General features: G+C 41.5%; 1 protein-coding gene across 2 annotated transcripts; it reads left to right on the top strand.

Annotated features, from left to right (window-relative positions):
• Positions 1–212: 212 nt before the first annotated feature.
• LOC127009233 (modular serine protease-like) lies at positions 213–27,400 on the top strand. 2 transcript variants are annotated; one of them, XM_050882096.1, is made up of 13 exons: positions 213–462; positions 6,726–6,852; positions 7,502–7,660; positions 10,233–10,404; positions 10,655–10,970; positions 12,551–12,641; positions 17,682–17,711; positions 18,517–18,698; positions 21,019–21,181; positions 23,233–23,320; positions 23,455–23,616; positions 24,565–24,700; positions 26,711–27,400. In XM_050882096.1, the coding sequence occupies exons 1-13, from the start codon at positions 411–413 to the stop codon at positions 26,917–26,919; spliced, it is 1,887 nt and encodes a 628-aa protein (XP_050738053.1). In that variant the 5' UTR covers positions 213–410; the 3' UTR covers positions 26,920–27,400. The 2 variants fall into 2 exon arrangements, with proteins under 2 accessions (XP_050738053.1, XP_050738055.1); XM_050882098.1 differs by lacking the exons at positions 213–462; positions 10,233–10,404; positions 10,655–10,970.
• Positions 27,401–27,735: the final 335 nt, after the last annotated feature.

The raw sequence follows: 27,735 nt of genomic DNA, 5'->3' as shown, positions 1-27,735 counted from the left end.
TCCAAATCTAATCGGTTAATTAATGCATTTGTATTTTGGGATAATATTTTGGTGATTAAATAACTATAAGCTTTCCCTTTTCCTTTTAACTTAAATATCTGGAAGTCATCGTTGTATCATTATGCGCATTGCTGATAACACTGGTTTATTTGAGGCTTGAGTGGTGCGCTGAGGCTCCGGGTTGCGGGTTTTGGGCGGGTGTCGGGGCTGGGTGGCGCAAGGTACACTCGACCGACGTCCTGGCAACCCCAACAGAGTACAGTCTCTCAGACTCAGTTGCCTCGACCACGATTTGTAGCACTGTGGGAGGCTGAGTGTTAGGGTGCCACTCTGCAGGACTGCCGAGCATGATAGGCGTAGCTGTGGGAGTTACTGATTGACTGAGCCTGTCATTCTCAGTGCCAGGGGCGATGGGGACGTTCTTCCACCTCCTTGGTCTCCTCTGCATCCTTCCACTTGCAGGTACGACTAAAGTAATTGAACGTCAGGCAGCTGAGGCGTAGGAATTTTGCCACAAGCCTTGTGCTCTAAGGCAACATCTATCCAGCTGGACGGTATCGTACTTGTATTTCATGACCCATTTATACCTTCATATGGCAGTCTTCCATAACATCAGGATCCGACCTTCTTGGAGCAAGGTGATGGCATTGTTGTGTTGACCGGATGTAGTGTAATCAGCAGTGCCGCACAGGATTTTATTCACGTAGTATCGGATGTCAAACGTTGTACTAAAACATATAAGTAAAAATAAGACTGAAACGTAGATTTTTCCCTTACATATGCTTCATGAGGCAGCCAGCATTGCAGCAATCAGCCACCGGGAAAACCAGTCCGTGACGCCCGGCGTTACGGGAGGACAGTTGTACTTCCCGTATCCGTGTTGCCCAATCGTGTGTGTTGAAAAGGTTTCCTTAAGCTCGCCTTTGAGCCCCAGTTGTTATTTCAATGTTTTGCTGAGTGAAATTACTCGTAGGATCATAATTTAAGAGATTTTGTTTATTGATTGATTGATTTATTCATTTTTATTTTTTTATTTTTTTACATTCGGAGTTGGGGAAGGTGTATCCTGCCTCGCGTACAAGAATGAAATAATAAAGGTCACTGAACACTTAACTATCATTCAGACCTTTAGACCCAAAACTAACCAAGAATAGATAATCACATTAATCATTAGACACTGAAAAGTACGAAAAGAGGGAAAGCTCCCGGGGAAGATTGTATTAGTGTAGATGTATAAGGAACGCCGGAGAAATACTTACAAAATCTATCAAAACATTTTACAATGTCTTAAAGAAAATTTCAAAAAGCCTGGTAAAATGTAGCCATAATATAAATACATAAAAAAGAGTACTTGAATCTCTGATTGTCGTCCTATCAGCTTTTTTCAGTTATCTACAAATTATTACCAAAAAAATACTAATATTTTCACGCATCAGATTCCAATCAACCTAGACAACATTACTGTTCTGGTAAGGGGATGGTCCACCATTATTTTTTTTATTTTTTTTATTGTTCAAAAATACCGAAATATTCAGGGAAAAGTTTCTAGGCTCTTCCATGGTGTGACGTCACGTGAAAGGAAGTTGTGGTAGAGTAGATACCGCGCGCTTGAATGGCATATATGGTCGGCCGACGGCCGCCATATTGGTACGGCAAATATTAGCGCGGTCTAAAGAAACGTGTGTAAGTTAAAGTTAGAGAATGACAGGTAGCCTGGTCTATACTCAGTGATGTAGAACTAAGGTCTGCGACCAACTTCTAATTTTATACCAGTGTTTATTCATTTTATGGCATGTGACGACTACACACGTACAAAGCCAACAGAATCTGCACGAGAATAAGATTTGTCTTAGTATTTTTTATATCACATTTCCATCCATTTCTTTCTAAGTTCTTGATCTCTTGGCAGCCGATGAAACCGTATATTACTGTTTCCCTTCACAGAAACTGATTTACAATCGCTCACAATACAAAAAGTTGGCATATTGAAAGAAAACAGACTTTAGCTAAATTTCCCATTGAGTGAGTGAGGAGCTCGGGTCAACAGGCTGGTGCGCGCGAGACTCTTCCATCAGTTCCATGCCCAGCAGGAAGACACAAGCTGGTATTCATTCCTGCATCATGCAGTACAAGCCACAAATGAGCCTGGGAGTGTTCTTGCCTTTCCTAATCCATGACTCGTTTCGTCTCGCTATCTCTGCCTGTTTACTGACTGACAGAGTGAAAGACCGATTCCCGCAACTCTATCTATCAATATTTCCGTGTATAGATGTTTACAGAGGCTACCAACCCAATTCGGAAGAAGCCTCTGTAAACATCTATACACGGAAATATTGATAATTGAAGCATTTTACATATATTGGTGTAATCATACATATTTTTCAATGTATAATCATGAAGAAAATGGTTGATTGAAAGGCAAATATAGGTATAATTGGGAACATCGCGTAAGTGATAGGGCTGGCATCCCTGCGCGGCCCGTGTTTCCATTAGGCCTACGAGAGGGGAGTCCCAGGGGATTGAGAGTGACGTCAGCACCCCTTGGTTTCCACCTCTCTCCACGCACACAGCCAGGAGTCCACATGTGCCCGGCGTTATCGCTTCTCTGCCCCTCGCTACCATCGCGTCAAGCAAGGAGCCGTTAGATATAAGTGCTCGAGCCCCATCGGAGCTCTAGGAAAAGACTACCTAGCTCCTTGAGTTGACCAAGGAGGCGTGTTGACACGGCAACTCGGCAAGGGTTAAAAATCATGATACAACCCTAAAGTCTTAAACAACATTTTAAATCATTTATTTAAAAAACTTTTGCAGATTCATATTAGATCAAATACGTTTTATTATAATTCCTGGATCATTTATTACTATATTAATGAGAGAAATGCAGAATTGACTCATAAAATATGCGAAGGGGCTCACGAAGATGTGCCTATCTCGACCCTTTGCCAGATTCCAACAATTTCGCCCCTCAACACTTTTCCTTCGCTTACGGAGCGGGCCCCTCGAAGATTATGGTATGAGAAATTGGCCGAAGAGCTCCTATAGTCGAGGAGGCTGCCTTATGGTACGGCCGTAACGCGCAGGCGAGGCAATCAGCAGTTGGGACAAGCAAGTCAGAAAGTAACAGACGCGATGGTAGCGAGGGGCAGAGAAGTGATAACGCCGGGCACATGTGCACTCCTGGCTGTGTGCGTGGAGAGAGGTGGAAACCAAGGGGTGCTGACGTCACTCCCAATCCCCTGGGCCTTCCCTCTCGTAGGCCTGGTGGAAACACGGGCCGCGCAGAGATGCCAACCCTATCACTTACGCTATGCTCCCAATTATACCTATATTTGCCTTTCAATCAACCATTTCCTTCATGATCCATTGAAAAATATGTATGATTACACTAATATATGTAAAATGCTTCAATTATCAATATTTCCGTGTATAGATGTTTACAGAGGCTACCAACCCAACTCGGAAGAAGCCCTAATGCTGGGTTCACACATCCACGGTTTGTGGTCACGGTGCCCTCCCGACACGCAAAAATGGTCAGTCGGCAGTGTTTCCGTGACTATCCTTGACATACCTTGGATTTCCGGCGCGGCATCGTAACCCCGCCGTGGAAAACCTTGGACGTCGGCAGTCTCTCACGATCATTTTGGTCCGAGCAAAATGATCGTGGGTCACCACGACAACTGTCAAATGCCGTAACTATCCGGGATGGCATCGGGAAGGGTCCGGGCTAGCACCAGGAACGTCGGTAAGCCATCGCAAATATCCGTGACATTCCGCCGCTCACCCACGGCATGATAACGTGTGCTGCGGACGCCTACCGACCTTATTAAGCAGTCGGGACGCTGCCGGGCTGGGCCAGTGACCTCTCAGCGCGCACATCACCATGACCCAGCGCTCTGACGCCCCCGTGCACGTGTTGCGGGTCGACGAGCTCGAGTTATCAGCCCCTGCAGCAGCCGAGATGGCTACGGAGCAGCCCCAGTCCCCCTGCAGGAGGAAGGTACCGCTACCCAGACGCAAGAGGTAGCTACTCAGCCACAGGAAAATGGAAGGAAGAAGGCCGCCACCACTCTCCTCGATGAGGCGGTGGAGATGGACCTGGGGGAGTGGCATCACCTCCTCTCCATACACTGCCACAATAGCTTCACAGGTTTCTGGCGCAATATGGTGAATAGTGTTCACAGCAACGCGGAAGGCATACGAAAGGCTTTTGTAGGAATCACCTGTTGCTAAGAAACGAAGTGTGATCGCAATACGTAGTCCTGGCTCAATGGGCGATCTCCAGAATGTTGTCTGCTTCTCAATGTGTGGGCCAATACGTGCAACAACCTCATTGAACAGGTCTTCATCAATCCTGAGGAAGTTTTTGTACAGCTCTGGATCTTCCTCTGCCAGTTCTTTCATGAGTGTGACATAATGACCCAAAATAGGCCGTCTCGTCATGTAGGGCTTCACCCAAATTATCTTCTTTTTCGACTTCTTTTTTGTCAGCTGTATCAGTTCCAGTATAGTTTTCTCTATGGCGAGACACTCCATGTTGTGCCTGTGCAGCATCAATATCCTCATTTGGCTAGGTCACTCTCTTCCATGTTGTTGCGTTCACGAGGGACACTTGTGGACTAGTGCCAGTTCCAGGCAACGCCCCCTTTTTATACATCGGCAGAAATACCAAGATGCTACAACGGTTAGGCGCCGATGTCCGTGAAATACCGGGAAGGCACCTAGGCAAGTCTGTAACTTCATCGTGGTCGTCGTGGGTGGGTCGTGGGTTACCGACTGTAACCTTGGTGATACACTGTCGTTTTCCGTGGCCGCCGTAAGTGGGTCGGGAGGGCTCCGGGGTGGGGTCGCGAATGGTCCGGGAACGTCGTTCGCGTTCCGGCGTACTACCTTTGTACACCGGGTTTTACAGCCCCCACAGGGATAATCCGGCGGTCAGGTCGTGGCCAGAGGTCACGGTTTAACCACCTGCTCTCCGGGAGGCCATCGTGGACCACAAATCGTGAATGTGTTTAAGGGAAGAGGAAGAGGAAGGTTTAGAGGCTGCCTTATGGTACGGCCGTTAGCCCCTTTATACATCCGTTTTCTGTCCAGAAAATTATCGTGAGCTCTGCCCGTAAACAGCTCTAGAATGTATTCCGTAATAATGACACATTATTCGAAAGCTTAACAGACAAGTAATTAACAATTGCAGTGGCGGCATTGTGTCGTCCCAACATACTATTTACAATTTAGAAAACACCATCCTATAATCGTCTCGTCGCGACAGAAAGACCTACTGGGCTGTCCAGCCATGGCCTGGGGTGGGTTTCATCAAAGTTCCCAAGTCCTTGGAAGTGTGCTCAAGGAGTCCCAAGCGTGCGAGAAACCTTGGGCATGTTTCACGAAAGCTCCCAAGCCTTGGAACTCTGCCTGTCTCGCTCGCCGCCTTGGGAGGCCGTGTGGGGTCTCCCAAGCGCTCCCAAGGAAGCTTCCAAGCGTCAGACTGTAAAGTGTAGACATGGCAGCCCGTGAACAACCCCGCCAGCACCGACCAAGGAATTTTCGCCCGAGAAGGGACATCTTTAATGAGTACGATGACACTGAGTTCAAGAAGAGGTACAGGGTGGATCGTGCTGGCCTGTTGTTCGTCACTGACTTGGTGCGACACGTGATTGGCAACAGGACTGAGAGGAGCCGTGCGGTCACAGCGGAGCTGAAAGTGGCGTTGATTCTGCGATACCTCGCCACCGGGAAAATGTAGCAGTGCAGCGCAGATGACTTTGGAGATTCCCGGGCCACAGTCAGCAGAATCATCACCCAGACCGTGGATGCTCTCGTGACATAAGAGAATATGAGGCGGTTCATGGGCTTCCTTTTAAACCTGGGGGAGCAGCAGAGAATGAAGGCGGAGTTTGCCGATATTGCTGGTTTTCCCGGTGTGGTGGGTGCTGTTGATGGCACCCACGTAAGAATAGTGGCCCCACGTGAGCACGAAAAAGTGTACGTCAACCGCAAGAACTACCACAGCATCAATGTGCAAGTGTTATTTGATGCACAGTATAAGCTGCGGGACATGGTGGCGAGGTGGCCAGGGTCTACTCACGACTCACTAAATGTTTGTTTACACCGTGGTGCCGTTGAAGATGCAGACGGAACAAAAATACGTGCACATATTCCTTACAATGAAGATACTATCGCTGTATTTCAACTAAATATCAATTGTTTATATTTATAATTCCATAATTATACATAAGAAGTGTAATTTAGGTTAATTGAAGACATATTAGACGTCAAAGCGACGCGGAAGATTGGCAACGCTGGTTTCTCCCAAGACCGCCCCCAATCCTACTTGGACGTGCTTGTGGCGCGGTGTTGAAACACGCCCAAGAAATTCTCCCAACTCCGCGTGACGTCACCCCGGCGTATGTCTCCATTGATTGATTGATTTCAGTAGTGCTGTGCAACATGATTGATTTAAAAAGAGGCTCGATCGACCGTCACTTCCTTCACCTTGATATCCACTAAAGTAGAGATGCAAAGGTGGTCATTAAATTTGATGGAATTTTATTTTACTTAGTTTTAAGGACAGACCACCTAGTCTGGACCACAGGGTCTGTGGTCGAAATATATATACATATATACACATACATAGAGAGAGAGAGGGAGAGGGAGAGGTTGGGAATTAGGAAGAGAATTTCACCCCACACCCTTTCACGCCCTCCGGCCGTCTTTCTTTCCTCCTGCAGCCTCCGAGTGCCCGCTCGGACAGATTGCCTGTGACTCCAAATGCGCCACACCCTGTGACGGGTTTGTGGAGTGCAGCAACAAGGCTGACGAAACTAGGGAGCTCTGTGCCCAAAACCCATGCAACAGGTAAGAAAGACACCGCATTATGTATTAAAGAGCTCGCAGAGAGAGGTTCAACTTGCTTACTTTTTCTGTATTTCACTCACAATTATCGTTTACTTGTACTGTTTTGTGCTCCAATACGTGGCACAAACATTGGAGCAACACTTATTTATACTCAAGAGAAGGCTTTACAACAAACGAATAGGGCAGATTTTAGAAAGAATTACCCCCATGTTGATGTTCACTCAGTTCTTGCTTAATTGGTCTGTTGGCTGGTGTGTTGTTGTCTCGCCGGCAATATCAACCATCACAAAGATCACAAGTGGACAAACTAGAACAAAACTCCAGGCAATGTTTTCTTGCTGTGAGGGTGATGCACTAGTGCTGTAAAGAGGTTTGACCCTCACCCAAACTTTCATATTTGTGTTGGACTGCAGGCAAATGTTGTTCTGCATACTAGAAAAAAATGAACACAAAGTCAGTAAACATACACTCCACATCCACTTTTAGAGACATTACATTAAATTTGCTTAATCATATATGTTATCTTTTGCTGTTAGCAATTCACTATAACAAAAAATAGAATATGTATATCATTTAGATAAACTATTAAACATTATTTTTTGTTAACATCCAGCTTAATGAATGATCTTTTTTATTTCCAATATTGCAGCACTGGAGTTGATCCTACAGGCCTTATAGATCTTGGCATTCCCTTAATAAAGTTCAAGTGTGCATACGGCGGCTGCATATCAGATCAGTTCAAGTGTAATGGTTCCCCCGACTGCTGGGATGGATCGGATGAGACACCTCAGACATGCTCTTCTAAAAGGTAATGATGAAATAAGCTGTATTGGTTCTATTTTGAGTCTGGAACAGTTGCGGAACCGGGGGGGGGGATGGCCCCCACCTTAGGACCTAAATTGCACCCTTTCAAAGATTCACTGAGATTTTTGGGGGTATCATTCCTGTGAACACTACTACTACTAGCCTACTAATTATAATGATAATAATAATAACAATACTACTTCTACTACTATTATTATTACTACTACTGCTAATAATAATAATAATAATAATGATAATAACCTTCTATCTGATCGCCAGTATGGGTTCCACAAGGGACGTTCTACTGCGATCTTCTTGCTCTCTTAACTGACTCTTGGTCATCCTCTCTTAGCCGTTTCGGTGAAACTTTCTCAGTTGCGCTAAACATATCGAAAGCTTTCGATAGAGTCTGGCACAAGTCTTTGCTTTCTAAACTGCCCTCTTTCGGATTCTATCCCTCTCTCTGTTCCTTTATCTCCAGTTTCCTTTCCGGCTGTTCCATCTCAGCTGTGGTAGGCAGTCACTGTTCTTCCCCTAAACCTATCAACAGTGGTGTTCCACAGGGCTCTGTCCTATCACCCACTCTCTTCCTGTTATTCATCAATGATCTTCTTTCCATAACAAACTGTCCTATTCACTCATACACTGATGACTCCACTCTGCATTATTCAACTTCTTTCAACAGAAGACCCTCTCAACAGGAATTACAAGACTCCAGACTGGAGGCTGCAGAACGCTAACCTCAGACCTTGCTATCATTTCTGATTGGGGTAAAAGGAACCTTGTGTCCTTCAATGCCTAAAATACCCAGTTTCTCCACCTATCAACTCGACACAATCTTCCAAACACCTATCCCCTATTCTTCGACAACACCCAGCTGTCACCTTCTTCAACACTAAATATCCTCGGTCTATCCTTAGCTCAAAAGCTCAAGTGGAAACTTCACATCTCATCTCTTACTAAATCAGCTTCCTCGAGGTTGGGCGTTCTATATCGTCTCTGCCAGTTCTTCTTCCCCACACAGATGCTTTCCATATATAGGGGCCTTGTCCACCCTCGTATGGAGTATGCATCTCACGTGTGGGGGGGCTCCACTCTCACAGCTCTTCTGGACAGAGTGGAGTCTAAGGCTCTTCGTCACATCAGCTCTCCTCTTACTGACAGCCTTCTACCTCTTAAATTCTGTCACCATGTTACTTCTCTTTCTATCTTCTATCGATATTTTCATGCTGACTGCTCTTCTGAACTTGCTAACTGCATGCCTCCCCCCCTCCTGCGGCCACGCTGCACACGACTTTACTCATGCTCATCCCTATACTGTCCAAACCCCTTATGCAAGAGTTAACCAGCATCTCCATTATTTCATCCCCTTCACTGGTAAACTCTGGAACAGTCTTCCTTCGTCTGTATTTCCTCCTGCCTATGACTTGACCTCTTTCAAGAAGAGTGTATCAGGACACCTCTCCACCCAAAATTGACCTCTCTTTTGGCTACTCTTTACTTTTTACTTTTGTGGGAGTGGTGAGTAGCGGGCTTTTTTTGGTACTCTTTTTGTTGCCCTTGAGCCGCATCCTTTGATGTAAAAAAAAAAAAAGTTAATAATAATAAAAGAAATAATAAACATACAAAACAAATAAACGAAATTGCGAACATTATCGTACTTGTATTTGTAAAAAAGAAAAAAGAAAAACGCCAAGCAGCGCCAGATGGATTTGGTGGATTCAAATCCAGTAACGGATCCGTCCCACCCCTACTGTACTGTACTCCCAGCGCCCCAGCCATGCAGCCAGTCAGTTGTCGCCTCGTGGCCGTCATGGGCACTTGGCAGCCTGGGCAGGTCACTGAGGTCAATACACTTCACAAATAGGCATATATATATATATATATATATATATATATATATATATATATATATATATATATATATATATATATATATATATATATATATATATATATATATATGGTATGGTATGGTATGGCGCCCGTCTTGTATATCAGCCCCCCCCCCCCCACACCGGGAGCGGGTTCCGCCACTGGTCTGGAACATTAGCCCGGTAGCAGCGACGGGCCAAATTTGTGGCTTTACCGTGTAGCAGCGCCAACTTTGTGCCATGATATAAACTTTCCAAAATAGAAGATACATAAAATGATCACAAATTCTTTGATATATATTATGAAATGGTTTGTGTGAGTGATGATTTTTTTCTAATTTTTCTCGCTTAGAGGGACCATTAAGAAATATGATCCCCGCTGCTATCGGGTTAAGGATGTAGTACTAGATATAAAGACAAGATTGTTATTTTCAGGTGTGAACACCAGCTTCAAACAGTCTTCAGAACCAGTAGTAGGAATGACATAATTGTTTGGAAACACATTACTAAACTAGAGGTAGGGTATAGTTTTTTTAGGGCATAATGCTCTGATGCTTACGAGTTAAATTATTCTAAATGAAGTTTTACAACAAAAATGTCTTAAATATTCAAAATGCACTTATTAAGAGCACTAGTTTTGGGTGTTTATGGTAAACTTTGTACTGGGTAAGCAAAGTAATTGCTGTGGTTTGATTTTTACAGATGCTCACGACGCGAGCATAAGTGTGACTATGGCGCCTGTATTAGGAAGGTTTGGGCCTGCAATGGCATCAAAAACTGTGTTGATTTTTCTGATGAAACAGAAGAACTCTGCAAATCCAAACGTTGTCGTTCTTCACAATTTAAATGTAATTATGGAGCATGCATACTACAGGTGAGAAGGATATTTTTTTAATTTATTGATTACTTATTTATTTTTAATATCACAACCTTCATAATTCCATATTATAATTTAATATCAAAATCCTATATGAAATACTATACTGATATATTACATTTTAGCTAACAAACAAATACCACATACAAACATACAATGATATTTTACAAAAGAAAAATTAGTCAATTTGCTCATCTTACTCACCTCAATTTTTTTTTTTTTTTTTTTTTTTTTTTTTTTTCCCCAGGGAAAAAGATGTGATGGGACACCAGATTGCCATGACAACTCTGATGAGTCCAAAGAGGAATGTGGTTCAAGTCACATCACCAAACCTCCTACAACTCCTCCTCCAGTCACTATACCATCAACCAAAGCCCCAATAGTTATTCCACCAGTCAGGCCTACTACTCCTCCATCCCAGCCAGGAGACCCAAATGTTGTATTCCCTAATCAAACAACCCCAACTGTTGACTGGTGTCAACAGCAGGGCCTGTGTGCCTGCCCGGAGCCAAATCAACATTTTTGTGTGCCTTGCAACAACATACCGAGTTGTTCTGCTTTAGGTTTGTTTTACCTCAAGTTTTTTCTATTGCATATTGTGCTGCAATAACTTGATCTCTTACAGATGTATAGTGACCTGTTTGTCACCAGACATCCTGTATCTGGCAGAAGTAGGATGGGGAGGTAACAAGGCATTAGTTGTAAAAAAGAAAAAAAGTTCAGTAATTTGAAAAGTGTAGAAAGTCATCATTTAGATGGCTGAGGGAGGTAATAAGGATGCAGAATGGTGGTATTGTGAGGAGGTTTTATGAGACTAAAGTAGGAGCATGGAGACCATTTTTAAAAAGAATCAACTGGATTGAGGAACACTGGAAGGGAGGTGGACAGGGGTGCATGAGTGTTGTAAAAAGGAAATGGATGAACAGGGAGAAGTGGAGACTTCTGCCATGGGAAACCTATCAAAGGGAATTCCCAAGGGGAACAGGATGCCAGGTTGTGTTGTAGGAGGCATTTCCACTTCTAGAAGCATGCAAGATGTTGATCTATTTGGTAGAATTAAAAAAATCCCAATAATCCACTAGTGATTCAAACCTAGGCCCTTGAAATGGGAGGCAGAGATTCCAGTGTCAACCCAAAGGTTACCCTGTGGCCTAAGGTCTTTTAGAGTGTTTATCCATGTCTCAGGCCATTACATGGCTTCCCTTCCCCTTTGATCAATTTCTTTGTGCTTTGATTTTTCTTGCCTGTTTTTAAATCACATTTTCTATGGTAGAAAGATCAGGACTCCTTCAAGACATGAGGTACCCAATTCCCTGCCCCTGCATAAGGAAATACAACACTGCACCACTAGCCACTTGTGCCAAGGGGGGGGGTCCTGTTTCTAGAAGCACATGCAAAAATTATTTATATTTATTTATTTATTTATTCATTTTTTATTTTATTTAATTATTTATTTTTTTCTCTCCAAACAATCTACCCAGGATTTAAACCCAGGCCCCCAAGACAAGAGGTGGAACCCCATAATTTGAAGCCCATTGGAGTCTCCTGTGTCTCGGGTCATTACAGCTATAGATATAGTTGTCCCCTTGGGTTAAAGGTTTAACCCGGTAACGGCGGGGATCATGTTTCTTAATGGTCCCTCCAAGCAAGAAAAATGAGAAAAAATCACCCCTCACACAAACCATTTCATAATATATATCAAAGCATTTGTGATCAGATTATGTATCATCTATTTTGGGGGGTTGATATCATGGCACAAATGTGGCCCATCGCTGCTACACGGTAAAGCCACAAATTTGGCCCATCGCTGCTACCGGGTTAATGGCAATATTATGATCATATCCAGCATCAGAGTGTCATTTAATGAAAGGTTGAATTACTTGTGTGACCAGTTTATTTCATGGTCTTCTACCCTTAACTTTGTTTACCCATTTCTGGACTCTACCTCTTATACCTGCATTTGATTGGGAGTTGATGATTTCAGTGGTTTTGAAAATATAAAATTTCAGTTTTTGGCTTCCCGTATTAATTATTAAGGGTATGGATTTAGACTAAAGAATAGGCAAAATTAATAAATGTATTTCCTTAAGTGTCATATTTCCCTGTTCAGTGTATATACATGATTTTTATTCTCTTGCGGCAGGTGATGGAGCTGTTTGCAACATCAAGCCAGCAGGAGGAGTGCACTCTCAAGTGAAGGTGGAAGTGCTGAGCTGCGGCACCACGCCTGTTGTGTGTGTAGCAGACCATCTGTTCATTTTTCATTGACAGACAATAGATCTTTAATAATACCTCAGTTAATTGTTAAATGTCTGGCTCTCTATTTAGTATATGCTGTTACATTATGTCTATACAATTTTTTTATGTTACTCTTAAATCAAAGACAGTTTTCATATACCATTTGTAGTGCCAGCAGACTTCTTATTTATTTATTTATTCTGCTTCATATTTTTTTGTACTAGCAGTTACCATACTATCCAGTGTAAAAGATGGACTTCTTTCCAAAAAATTGGGTATCAAAAACCCTATGTATCATCCTGCACACTCAGATCAAGTTAGAATTCTTTATTAACTTATGGCATGAATCACTCCTCCAAAATCTACTTTTCTTATCAGACAAGGTTGTGGACCGATACCACGACTAGAGTGGACTCTAATCCTTTAGTGTATTCTACCTGACATGATTCAGTACTGCACATGCACAACTACCCATGATTCTTCATAAGTCTGCCACTCATCAGCTGACTTAACTAAACAAAAATTGATTCAGAGACTGACACAGGCTAGCATCCTACAGCAATGGCTGAGTGGTGAGCATGTGGACGCAGTGTCCTGGAGGTCCCAGGTCCAAATCCTGAGTGCCTCTGTAAGCTGACAATCTTCAGCCATTGCCGAGTGGCTGAAGATGATCCGCATGCTGTCCTGATGACCACCTATTAACCCAGACTCTAATGAAACTCTCTCAAAGAGGATCAAGTGGAGCTACGGGGAGCAGCAACAGCCAAACAAGAATGGTGTCACTATAAAATACTTACCTGCACCAATAACAGGCTGGGGCTGACCAACAGACCTCATCAAAAAAGCCTACCAGCACTACAGGCCAAATTAAAATTTAAAAGAAAAATAACTCCCTTAACACACTGCTACAAAATACCACACAACTAGTATATTGGTACTAATGTGAGAGGGATGTGGTAATATGTCAAGCAGAGAAATGGCAGTGCATAGGGGTGTAAAACAGAGTAGGAGTATAGAGATGGTGTGTGAAGGAGCAAGGCTATGGTTTGGTGCATGTAGCAGTACGTCATACTCCGAGTCAGTGTCTGAATCTATCTATATTTATTTCTTTTAGTTGATGAGTAGCAAACCAATGACAATGGATACTTGCACCTGCATCTTACAGGTAGTCCTCGAGTTACAACGAATGCAACTTATGACCACACACGCTTATGGCCGCTTACACTTAAACTAGGCTAATGATATTAGTGTTACAGTAAACCCTCGATATAACAGACTAATTGGAGGGGAATTTAGTCCATTATAAGCGGCGAAAATATAAAAATACGTATAATACCAACGAAGCTAATAAACATAGATGTATTTTTTTATTATGTTGTGTACACGTCTGTATAGCCGCACAGCACACTTGGCGAAAGACTGTGAGGCACTGAGGCTGCCAGGTTGGCAGTGGGGCCCTGCAGGGGGATCATATTGTTGCGGGTATGGGTAAATATTTACAAGTGCACCCATCTCGCACTGGCAGACTAAACTTTTTTTTTTCGGTGTGTTACAAAATAATCTGCTAAGTGTTTGTCACAAATCATTAAATGATTGACTTTTCAATGCCTGTTGTACACTCGCCGCTGCCCACCACCGCTTACACAAAATGGCTTGCAGAGAGGTTCAACTTGCTTACTGTTTTGATATTTCACTCACCGCTCACAAAGATCACAAGTGGAAAAACTAGAACAAAACCAGGCAAATAAATGTTTTTCCTGCTGTGTATTCCCCTAGTGCATATGTGTGGTGGACAGTGGAGCGACTTATTTTTGCAAGGAGGTATTTCTCACAACACCAGCCCACGTAGTGGACCATCCCCACTGCTGCCCTGTCCCGTCCTGCGCTGCTTATTTCCGCTGCCCCACACTGCATACCGAATAAATATAGACTAGCCAAACCTAACTTAACCTTACCTAATGGTGGGGCTTCGCCCCCCTCGACCCCCTTAAGCTGTGTCAGTACTGACACTCACAAACACTTGGCTATTTTCCATTGCATTCACATCCCGGGTTGATGCATACAACTTTCTTGTGGTGTAAATACGTTCTTCATTTGAATGGGAACCACAAGGAGGAAAATATTTCATCAGGTGGGCTGGAAAAGACTACAGTAACCGAAAGATGGGACAGCAGATAGAGGGAAGAGGGCGAGGTGGCTAGCAGACGCTATTGTAGTTACCAGGCACAGTTGGTTCATAAACTATTCTCAGTTAGTCCCCATGAATTTCTGACCCTCCCACCTTGTTCGCTATATCCGAAATCTGGTATAAGCAGGTCCGTTATATCGAGGGTTTACTGTTAATGGTTAACCCTTTCCATCCGTGAAGCGGACGTCGGCGTCATAATATGGAAAGGGTCAAGAGGAAATGGAAGAGGACTAATCCTCTTCTAAACTTCTCAATCCTCCTCTAAATTCCTTTTAAACTTCTTCCATTTCTTCTTAAGAGGTTTAGAAGAGGATTAAGAGAAAATGGAAGAGGATTAAGAGGTTTAGAAGAGGACTAACGGTGATGCCGTCGGATGCCGACATCAGCGTCGCTGGAGTGAAGGGGTTAAATAATGAGGTGACATTTCAAATATCCTGCCCTCAGTAGAGCAGCTGTTTGTTTACACAAGAGTTCTGTCACCTCCTACCACCCCCACCCCTCCTCTGTCCCAACACTAGCCTCACCCCAGCCAGGGTGGGCTAAGGCAGGAGGAAGTAAGGGTGGGTGACCTGGTCAGCCCACCCACGCTTCTCCCTCAACTGCCTGTGGAACTCAACCTATAAGTACTAATCACTCTACAGTCACTAGTCGCTACTCTACCAGTTCATAGGCCTATAGTCCACACACCGCTAATCTATCAGACGGCAGTTGGCTAGCACATGAGCTGAGGTGGAGTTAATCTACCTAGTTATTTCAACTGTTTTAGTCTCGGCTATATTTGGTCCACTTTTTAGCCCACACAACTCCCCACAGAGGGGGGGGAGCCAAACCAGACAGTCATTCAGCTGATTGCAACCAATTGGCTTCCCACAGCAACAACTCCCTAACAATATTCCCACCGCTGCTCTCATAAGTGACTGTTTACCAGAAACAGGAATCATTGTTGAACAAAACATTCATAAAAGGTAACAATGTGCAGCAGTGGTGACACTGGCCACTCATATAGCTACGACCTGCCCTTTGTTTACGTATATGCTGCCTTCCTCGCCAACACTACCCCCAGCGCAATGACTTAGCGGGGTATTTGGCTAATGCCGCCATCTTGGCAAAGCTTGGTAGCTCCAATGCATACATAGCAATGCATGACTAATTGTTTAACTGAACCCAGAACTGGGGTGAGGCAAGTGCATGAGGACAGAGGCAAGATGAGAGGGGAAGGTAGGAGGCACAAGAATGCTGCTCTGTCTGCAGTAGAACACTAGAATAATATTTTATTTGCAATGTGAATTTCAACTCTGACCTGCCTGTTGGAACTAAACCCGATCATACCTCGAGGACTACTTGTATTTTTTTTACATAAATTTTTACGTACAACCAGTTTGTCTTACAACCTGCCTGTCAGAACCAAACCTCATTGTAATACAAGGGATGCCTGTGCTGAATCTTGAGGATGACGATGTCTCTGATTTGGAACTCCCTATACTACTATAGTCAATGTCACATAGGTAACTTGGGGCAGAAAATCTTGTAAGGGATGGACTTGCAGACTTGGCATCATTGCTGAGCTGATGGTCTGGCATGCATACAGGCTGTTTGCATTAATACAGCCCCTCTCTCTCAGCACTGAAGTTATCTAAATATAGTTATTCTTATAATTGCTCTCCCTTATTGCCATTTGTTACCTACAAATAATGGGAACATCTGAGGATTAATGACAGCACAATGAAAAGGGTACAGAAGATATTTGACTCAGGTCAGTTTTTGCATTGTGACTGTATGGAGCATCACTTCACACTACAACTAACAGGACCAAAGAAACAAAAAATCTTATAATAGACGAGTTAATGAATGATGTCGACTGTAGATTGGCACTTTGTAGTAGAAGTAGTAGTGGGGAAAATCCAGCCTTTACAGGACCTCCAAATATCAGGCTTTCCACTTCAGTCGCTAGATGTTGTCCATTTGCATGTAGTTCCGACTCTTACTTAGTTCTTTACCTTCATTGGAGACTCTTCTTGGCGTATGGAAGACGGGGAGAGGGAGGAGGAGAGGTTACTGTTTGGAAGGGAAATCCCCCTCCATAAGGACTTAAGGTATCAAGGCCCTATCTGGGGTTACTTTCCTATCTGGGGTTACTTCCCTTCGTTGTCTTTTACTGGCACTAGGACCAGCTTGACAGTCACTGGACCCCTGTCGCACAAAAAAAACTGTCCAGAGAGGTCTCTTTCTGGCCTCTCTTTAAGATTTGCCTAAAATGGGACAAGGCATTGTCATTGAACATGTTGCAGACAAGGCTTGCAACAGCTTTGTTAATTCGCTTGAACACCAAAGTCTTATAAACGTGTTTGTATCTAATTTTTTTATTTATTTATTTATTTATTTATTTTATTTATTTATTTATTTATTTATATTATTATTTTTTTTTTTTTTTACCTGCACGTTGGTTTCCTTGTATACGGGTCAAGGTGAACTGAAATTCACCTATTTTACGCCAATTAGAATATAACCACCTCATCATGCATAAATGACAATATAATTCCTAAATATGTCCCAAGGGAAGGTTCAAGGGAGGTCTGGAGATACCTTGGAAATGCTAGGTTTTCCTTTGAGGATGATGTTGGGAGACGAGCATATGGCTGTGAGTCACGAACATATATATATATATATATATATATATATATATATATATATATATATATATATATATATATATATATATATATATATATATATATATATATATATATTTTTTTTTTTTTTTTTTTTTTTTTTTTTTAATGGTTAACTGGTTTAATGGATATTTTCATCATACTCTGAAACAATAATTTTAGATTATCATCTTTTTCAGGTCCCTTGCTGGATTTCTTCGAAATCATGAGTAAGTAATACATAAAAGATTTACATAGATTTACATAGAAAATCAGACCACACAGACCCCATGGTCCAGACTAGGTGGTCTGTCCTTAAACCTAAGTGATTCTACATTAATCAGAAGGCTCCAAAACGATGCATTTCAACTCTAGTTAATATTAAGTTAAAGGAAGTGACGGTCAAGCTTGTTTTTGAAGGAGTCAATCGTGTTACACTGGACCACTGACGGTGGGAGCTTATTCCATTCTCACACTACAACGTTAGTGAAGAAAAATTTGGTGCAATCTGAATTTACTTGTCTACATTTGAGTTTTACGCTGTTGTTCCTCGTACGCAAAGTGTCATCGATCATAAACAATGTTGATCTGTCTACATTCGTGAAACCATTAAGTATTTTAAAATATTTGATCAGTTTTCCTCAGAGGCGACATTTCTCAAGAGAGAACATGTTAAGGGTGGAAAGCCTTTCTTCGTAAGATTTGTTGCGCAAGGAAGGGATAATTTTTGTTGCCCGACACTGAACACCTAATTTAGCAGTGTCCTTTGCATGGTGGGGAGACCAAAACTGTACTGCATATTCCAAGTGGGGTCTGACTAAACTATTGGAGAGAGAGAGAGAGAGAGAATGTGTTCATAAATATCTAAATTTTCCTTTTTATTGCTGTATTTCATAAATGCTGATCCCATCAAACACCAAAGATAGCTTTCAAGCCCATTAGGTCATGTATTATACTTCAAAATACTTGAGGAAATTAATATATGGAATATTCAAATATATTAATTGTGAATAATTCAAACCACATTGTGCTCAGGGTTTTCCACTGTGGATCATCAAAGGGAGTTCCTGCAGAGACTGTGGTCGTGGCAAACTGTTGGGGCACAAACATTCTTGCCCAGTGCCATGAAGATGGCACATGGCACACTTACCGAGGTGGTGCAAATGCTTCACCACCATCACCAGCACTGTGTCAGTTTCAGGAAGTCAATTCTCCAGGTAGGTTTTACTTTTTACTTATTTATTAGCATCACAACATCATTTTCATTTGTATTAAGGTAGTATGCCCCACTTTACAATTAGGTTATGTTCTTGGAAAAGCAATCTTGAAGCAAAATGATCATATAAACTTGAGGTTTAACCCTTAAATGACAGCTTCTATTTTCATACAATGTACTTGAAACAATGTAGAAAACATTTTTTATTATTTTTTTATAGATAGGTACATATTGTATGAAGCATTAACTTGTTGAACACAGTGAAGAATTCCATATTACAATACCACACTGTGTAACAGTCACACTTGAGGACTTGAAATGTAGCTTGTTTTGTGAGCTGCTGGCACAAAATGGTACTCTGGGCCTCAGCTGATGCACTGCAGGCAGCAGGGTGGCAAGGGGAGGGGAGGGCTGGCCCTAAACTGCCGCATACTTCACTTTTTTCTTCCCATCATGATTTAATGTCAACAATAAGTATTTTTCTCTTCACTGAAGTAATTTAAACATTTACTTTACTTTTACTCATTTACTTTTACTCCTCTTTGGAGCTGGATGGGAATGGTGGAAGGTTTTGTTTTACATAGTTGAATAGGAGTGTAGTTGAATCCAGTGTACTGTTAGGACTGTTTCCAGGTTCAGCTGGTGGTGGTGATGGGGTGTGGTGTATGGTGAGGTGATGGGCCAGGCTGTGGGGACTCGGAAGGTGAAGGGGATGAAGAACAATGAGAGGATAAATGTGACAGGCCAAAGCCCAAGCAATGGTGATGAGGATGAATCATGAGGGGATGAAGGCAGGATGTGCTAGAGTGGAAAGATAAATCAGGACACAGGGAAACAATTGAAACAGAATGGATGAAGTGAATTAGTAGGAAAGGCTGGTGAAGGATGGTTTTGGGAAAGTGAGGAAGGGTGGTGTGGTGAGGAATTTGGTAAAAAAGGGGGTTGTGGTAAGGAATTAGAAGGAAGGTAGGATCCTGGAGTCAATGACATTAAAGTTATTCATGATGTAAATTATGATGTAAGGAATCTATACTTTCATCAGCTAATAAACGACTGGTGTCATAAGCATATATAGGAAATTTTAATGTTAAGCTTGCATTTGTAGTATCATTTATATTTACTAGAAAAAGAAATGGCCCTAAAATAGATCCCTGTGGTATGCCTTTAGATAGAGATTTAAGTGGAGAATACTGTGAATTATGATGGACAGTCTGTGCCCTGGTACTGAGATAGCTCTTGAATAATTTGTGTGTAATATCCCTAATGCCCATGTGTTCCAGTTTTTCAAGAAGTATGTTGTGATCTAAAGACACAGGCTTTTGAAAGGTCAATGAAAACAACAGCAACAAAAAGCTCTCCTAAATATTTGTAAACTTAACTGACTAATTAACTGTAGCATTGCAGAATCTGTAGTGTGTATTGCGCAAAACCCACGTTGACAATTAGAAAGCAGGTTTTTATTTTTTAGAGATATCTGAGTAGACGAGAGGAAAATACCTTTTCAAATATTTTGCTGAATCCTAGTAGCATCGAAATGGGTCAGTAATTATTAATATCACTCTTGCTACCTGATTGATGTACTTTTGCTTGGTTTAAATTATTTGGGAGAACACCAGATTTAAAGGAGAGGTTGATTATGTGCGTTATTGGCATTAAGATAAAAGAGGCTGTGCTTTAATAATTTGTGTGGAATGTCATATATCGTGATGCAGCAGACTGAAGGTCTTTTATGCATTTCTCTGTTTCCATGAACAGGAGAAATATGCCCTGAAACATCCAGGGTAGAATTTCACTGGGGAAATTGGAGAGCAAAGTTCAGCTTTAAAAATAGATAAGGCAGCTGTAGTGTCATTAGGATTAAGGAAAGGTAGGAGAGGTAAGTAAAATTATTGGAGATATTTTTGGATAGATGTCAAAAGTCTGTTATAATTAGTTACCAAGATTTTAACATTCTAATGATGAGTTTTTAGTAATTCAAAGAACAGATTAGGCTTTATTTCAGGCAGAAATACAAAAAGAGCTTTTCAGTGATGAATAAGAAGAAATTACAAAGGTTATTAAATTTCTTTTATCAAATTATTTTATTTTTAGTTACTTTTTTTTTTGCAGCTAAGGAAACAGCTCAAGGGCAACAAAAAAGGTTTAAAAAAAAAAAGATTGCTAATCAATGTTCCCACAAAGACAAAAGTAATAAGTGGCCAAAAGAGAGGTCAATTTCGGGAGGAGAGGTGTCTTGATACACTCCTCTTAAAAGAGTTCAAGTAATTCTGGTGAGGCTAGATTTTAATTTTCTTTTAATCTTCATTGTCCTTCCTATACAGTGTGTGGTCAGCGGCCAAGGTTTATACTTCCACCTGGAGGAAGTTTTTCTTTCCAGCCCCAGTGGCCCTGGTTAGTGGGTCTCTTGAAGGAGGGACAATACTTCTGCATTGCCACCATCATTAATCCTCGCTATCTCCTCACGGCTGCTCACTGTCTTCTCAGGTTGGTACGTGATGGATGAGTGGATAAAATGTTAGAGGGTAGGGAGACTAGAAATTGCATTTTTTGTATCTTGCAGGGTATTGAGAGTTAAAGGAGTCAAAGATGAATTACTAAAGGGGTAGAAATAGGTAAATGTGCTTGGGATTTGCATACATGATTCATATGACTCTTAGAATAAAAAAATGGATGATATATTTGGGAGAGTTGATTGACTATTGCATGTAGCTTAAAATGAGGAAAATAGTTCTGCTGGTTGATAGAGATAAGTGGGTTAAAGTTGTTGAAGTACTGAGGGAAGCCATAGTCGATTCACTGAAGCTGGATCCCTCCCAGCAATGGCTGAGTCCCTAGCCAAATAAGTAAGGATGTTGCTGATTGGCTGTTGGTGGGTGGGGGTGTCTGATGTCTCTGTTGCCTAACACAATTGCATAGCATTGTACAACCATAACACTTTTTAAAACTCAGTAGGGTAATTAACAATGTAATTATGGTGAGTATATCATACAATAACATATAATGTTTATAACACTTTTTACAAATCCTTCATTGTCTCCTTTTATATTGCATTTTACCATAAATCTTCAGTGACCATCATATCCAGGAGGATTTTGAGAAGTTTTATTCCAGAGTTAATTCTATAAATGCTGCAAATATTGATTAGTAAAAAGTTATATAAACATTACCTGTTACTCTCTCACTTCTACTCACTATAATTACTTGGTTTTGGTACCTGATAAAGTTTTGAAAATAGTGTTTTACTTGAACAATCACACCTTAATTCAATGATGTCAACAAAATTTTCCCATCTTGTGTACTAATAGATGAACTTAGTGAAAAGTATGAATATATCTTGGAACTAGGCTAGTGTAAAGTTGGAGGCATACATTATAGCTGTGTGTGACCTCAGTGCTCATCTCTGTCACTTTAGCCCTTAAGCCTTTGGTGGGTAAGAACCCATTACCCTGGGACTCAGGGCTGGTGTGACATCGAAGTTACGACAGTAGGCCTGTCTAACTATGAATCTGGAGACCTGGGTTCCGATCCTGCCATGGGTACTTGGTGCACAGCACACTCAGTTGTTCATCCTCCCTTTCAGGCTGGTCAGTAAATGGGTACCAGGGGAAACCTGGAAAAAGTTACTGTGATGACCTGGATGACGAACTAGCCCGGTGTCCTTGGGTAATGGGTTATTTCCTGCCACAGTTTAAAGGGGCAATGTAACAGAAATTAGCACGGAGGCCACACGCAGCTATAGCGTGTGTCTCAACCATGCTAGTACGTTGGCCAACGGAGACGTTTGACAACCTCACTCACCAACAGTCAATCAGCAGAGTCCTTACTTACCCAGCTGCAAGCTACAGTAAATGGACCATAATGGCAGTATGAACATTGAAGATATATTTTTAAACCAGAGGTTTCCAGAAAGCACTAACTTTAGTGATCTAAATTATAATTTCTGTAAACTTTCCAGTATATAAAGAAGGAAGTATAACATATGAAGAAGTAAATCAAGCAATAGAAAGATTAAAAAATGGAAAGGCAGCAGGAATTGATGGAATTACAGCAGAAATGTTGAAGTGTGGAGGAGATGTAGTTACTAAATGGATGGGCAAGATATGTGAAGTGGCATGGGTTGGTGCCAGCAGACTGGACAAAAGCCATCATTGTCCCAGTTTACAAGGGGAAGGGCAGGAGAGGGGAGTGTGGGAGCTATAGAGGTATAAGTCTGATGAGTATACCCGGAAAGGTATATGGAAAAGTTATAATAGTTATAATCCTGCCTATATGAACATGTGGCACACTACCCATAAGTTTACCTTTTTCACTGGGTCGTTTCTATTGGCACTCATGAAGCATGTGATTAGTGCAAGTCGATGGATCCTGCTGGGAGATACTTGGTGTGGGAAAGGGGCCTGTATGGAGGCTTGTTCAAAGGGACTCCCAGCAGTGGCATTGTAAGGGGGTAAGGCAATGTGCCTTGCAGTGTATGCCCCAACTGATTAACTGACCTTGGTAAAAAAATATAATGCTACATCAAAGTTTTCTTACAGGTCACAAGATGATAAAAAACAATTGTTGTATGTACATGATGTGAAGGTACAAAGAGTTGGTGCTGATGGTGAGATAAGGACGGACAAGGTAAGCAGTTTCAGTGCCTCGTTTGAAAAGAATAAGTGCTACTTGAGCTGTCTTGCTTGCAAAATTATATGATCAATGTATGTTCTCAAACTTATTTGCTCATGTTGTTTTCACCTTTTTTTTTCTCTTGGCAGATCACTCACATGCACCTTCACCCACAATTCACCGGTGGACTCACACCTTCTCATGATCTGGCATTATTGCGCATGGAGAATGAAATAATCTTTTCTCATCAAGTTTATCCTGCATGTGTTCAAGTTGGTACGGATAATTTCCCAACACAGGAAACTGCTGCAGTAAGTAAAATTACAATAAATGAGGCAGAGCATATCCTAACAATTTCACATATGCAGACAAGCACACAGACTTACACTTATGTACAAGATCACAAACACCCACATTGACACTGATCCACATACATACACAACACAAACAGTCAATGTACTCATAACACACACACACACAACCAAGTATACCAAACATATCACACAAACACTGATGCATACACACACACTCATACTTTCCATGACTGGAACAGCCTCCCTCAACAGATTTTAGACTGCAGTACAATACTCATTCAGAAAACAAATACACACTTACTTGTCACCACAGCACACCAACACTAACAATTACACTTGATTCACTTCCTTCCCCTGCACACTCGGCTACTTTCCCCCAACAGCCAGCCCAAATATGCGTGTTATGTACCCACACAGGTGCCCTGCACATTATTTAGCAAGATCAAGATCCATTGGTGATCAATAGATCCTAGTCATGATTCACCATCAATGTATAAAAGGAGACATGTTTAACTGATTTGGTACCAAAAAATATCAGTGAACTAAAAACAGTGGTTTGAAACATTAATGTCATTTTCTGGCACCTTTTTTTTCATCATATCTTTTAGGATGTGCTACAACCTCATATATCCTTGGTAAACTCATACCAGTAAGTACAAACTATTCAACTTCATTATACAACACGGGGAAATGTCACTGAATATTTCATCTTGCAAGTGTGAATTAGTCTTGTAACATTTTTTTTTTTTTTCTGTATTCAAAGTATTATACAACTGTTGTGTGGTTGACCATGTCTGTTAACACACATTGAACCTAAGGGTAGTTAAGATGCCTGTCACTTGAGTATTCATTCATAAATCCAGCTGAAGAATTTTGTTACATAAAATCTAGTGTCCCCCTTAATAGGTTTTTTTATTTCCAAGTTTAACTTATAATTTCTTACAGACATTCAACAGAACTATCAATAACTACCAGTTTGAGCTTATACGTCACCGATATGAATCTCGGTGTCACTCCCCTCATGACTTGTGTGCTACCACGCTTAGAATTGGCTCTCAACAGTTCTGTGCCAAGGATATAGGTAACTACTTTCTATATTCTTCTCTTTTCACAGACTTTTCAATGAACAGTAACCACATGATAAAGGTTATCCCTCACTTGCCCCTGCCTGTGTGATGATCATAGTTATGTTAACCATTTAGTTTGCTTCTTTCCCCATGAATGTGGGAGTGAGGCAGGGCTATGTCCTTGCCCCAGGGCTTTTCAACACTTGTATGGACTAGGTACTGGGCAGAGTCATGGACCAGGGTCACTGACCTTGTTTTTACTGATGATGCAGTAATCCTGGCAGAGTCACTGGAGGTTTTGGTGATGGCTCTTGAGGTACTGCATGAGGAGGCGAAGCCCTTGAGACTTCAGGTCTCCTGGGCCAAGACCAAGGTACAGGTGTTTGGAGGCTTGCTGGATGAAACAGTAGTCTGTTCATGTGTGTGGCGAGGACGTTGAGATCTCGGAAAGTTTCACATATCTTGGTAGCGTAGTTCATAACAACGGTGGGTCTGGCCAAGAAGTCTTACGGCGGATTGGCCTGGCCCACGGTGTTATGGACTCACTCAACGTGAGTATATGGTGCTGTCGATACCTGTGTAGAAGGACAAAAATCCGGATCTTAAAGTCCCTTGTGCTCCCTGTCTTACTCTATGGTTGTGAGACAAGGACACTAAATAGGGACTTAAAAGGCAGATTAATGCCTTTGGTAATTAAGTGTCTATGCAGAATCATGGGATATCGCTGGAATGACTCTGTGTGTGTGTGTGTGTGTGTGTGTGTGTGTGTGTGTGTGTGTGTGTGTGTGTGTGTGTGTTTTTGTATATATATATATATATATATATATATATATATATATATATATATATATATATATATATGGTATGGCACCCAACTTGTATATCACCCCCCCCCTTCACCTGGAGCTGGATCTGCCTCTGAACCCCTTGGTCTCCTCCACTCAGCATTGTCTCTTACAGAAACAACCTGAGCAGGGTCAACTTCCGAGTAGCATGGCACATGCCCAATAGCAGGAGTTGACGTTGACAGATTATGCTGGTAAAATATGTAGAATCTGTCTCAATGAGTAGTTGCCATCTTGACACAAGTCATTCCAGCAATATCCCATGATTCTACATAGACACTTATTACCAAAGGCATCAATCTGCCTTTCCAAGTCACTATTTAGTGTCCATGTCTCACAGCATAGAGTAAGGCAGGGAGGGCAAGCAAATTGAAGATCCAGATCTTTGTCCTTCTACAAAGGTACCAACAATGCCATGTACTTGTGCTGAGCGAGTCCATAACACTGTAGGCCAAGCCAATCCACTGTAAGACTTCCTAGCGAGAGCCACTGTTGTTCTCAACTCCGCTACCAAGGTATGTGAAACTTCACAAGATCTCAATGTCCCTGCCATAGACATGAACAGACTGTACTGTTTCATCTAGCAAACCTCCAAACACCTGTACCTTGGTCTTAGCCCAGGAGACCTTATGTCCCAAGGGCTTCGCCTCCTCATGCAGTGAGTGCCTCAAGAGCCATCACTGAAACCTCCAGCGGCTCTGAAAGGATTAATGCAAAAACTGGCAAAAACATGATCAGTGCCCCTGGTATTTACAAGTGTTGAAAAGCGATAGGGCAAGGAAACAGTCCTGCCTCACAACCACGTTGATGGGAAAGGAGCTGGTCAAGCTCTCCACACGCTTCACAGCACTCTCAGTCCCAGAATTCAGGCCAGTCAGTAAACCAATAGTCATTGCAGGAATCCTGCAGAGTCGCAGGAGATCCCAGAGTCCTTGTGATGCACTGAATCAAATCATCTTTTTGAGATGCCCCTACATAGATGAAGTAATTTCTGCTGCAGATTGCTGAGCTTCTCATCATCTCATGTGTCTTTAATGCCACACTCCTGAAAAAAAAAAAGTTCATTAGTGGCAAAAATAACTAATACAGAGGTCTGCTGTGCCAGTATGTTAAATGTAAATTAAGATTAACATTAAGAACTTAAACTTTCTACATTTAAGGTTTCTTTTTATCCTGCAGAATCTGGCAGGCACTTACCGCAAGGGTCATCAGGTGGCCCCTACTTGGTCAATGTAGGAAGTGATGTAAATGAACGCTGGGTTGTTGCTGGACTTCTATCATCCAACCACAATGAGTCTCCATGTGACATTCCCCTCACAATATTCACCTCTGTAAAAGGGTATTGGCCATGGATTTTAAATTGTGCACAGAGTGGAGTATGTAACTGATATATTTTGGAAGTAGTACATATCTTATTAATAGCAGGAAACACCCAGAGGGAGAGAGAGAGAGAGAGAAAGAGAGAGACTGACTTTTTGTTTTCCACCCTCTCACACCTGATGTGACTGTCATGCATTTTCATATGTAATAGTAAATGATTAGGATTTAAAATTTATTGATATTTTGATCAGTCTATGATGTTTGAAATAATTGTTGATACTGTTCAGTATTTTTCAGTGCAGATAAAATGCAAAGTAAATGGAACATTAACCTCCTCACAGTTTAATGCCATTGTAAGCAGCAGTACTAAAAATAGTGCTGCATGTGAGGTATGGGTGGATCATTTTAATAATGACAGTTTAATATATTAATAACAACTTGCGGTAAAATTTTCTTGAAACTTTTATCAGTGCATTTTCTTTGTAAATTCTACTATTGACAGTTTATTAGAGATTTTATTTCAATTTTATATTAAAGCATATAACAAAAGTATTTGGTTTTAACTGATATTTACCTACTATTATTATGAGTATATATATATATATATATATATATATATATATATATATATATATATATATATATATATATATATATATATATATATATATATATATATATATATACTTTACATATTCTGTTTCACCATAATGAATGTTGAAAAATATTGCAGAACCCACCAAACTACTAACATTATTTTAAGAATGTCATATCAAGTACATGAATAACCACCATCAATTTCACTCTGTTAAATTATTACTGAAACATATGGTGATACTGCTTCATCGAGACTGGTCTTTACAACATTAGCATATATTCTTATT

Source organism: Eriocheir sinensis, chromosome 40, assembly GCF_024679095.1.
Source record: "Eriocheir sinensis breed Jianghai 21 chromosome 40, ASM2467909v1, whole genome shotgun sequence".
NCBI classification, from domain to species: domain Eukaryota; kingdom Metazoa; phylum Arthropoda; class Malacostraca; order Decapoda; family Varunidae; genus Eriocheir; species Eriocheir sinensis.
The sequence above is the reverse complement of the archived record's forward strand: the minus strand, read 5'-3'. Positions and strand labels throughout refer to the sequence as shown.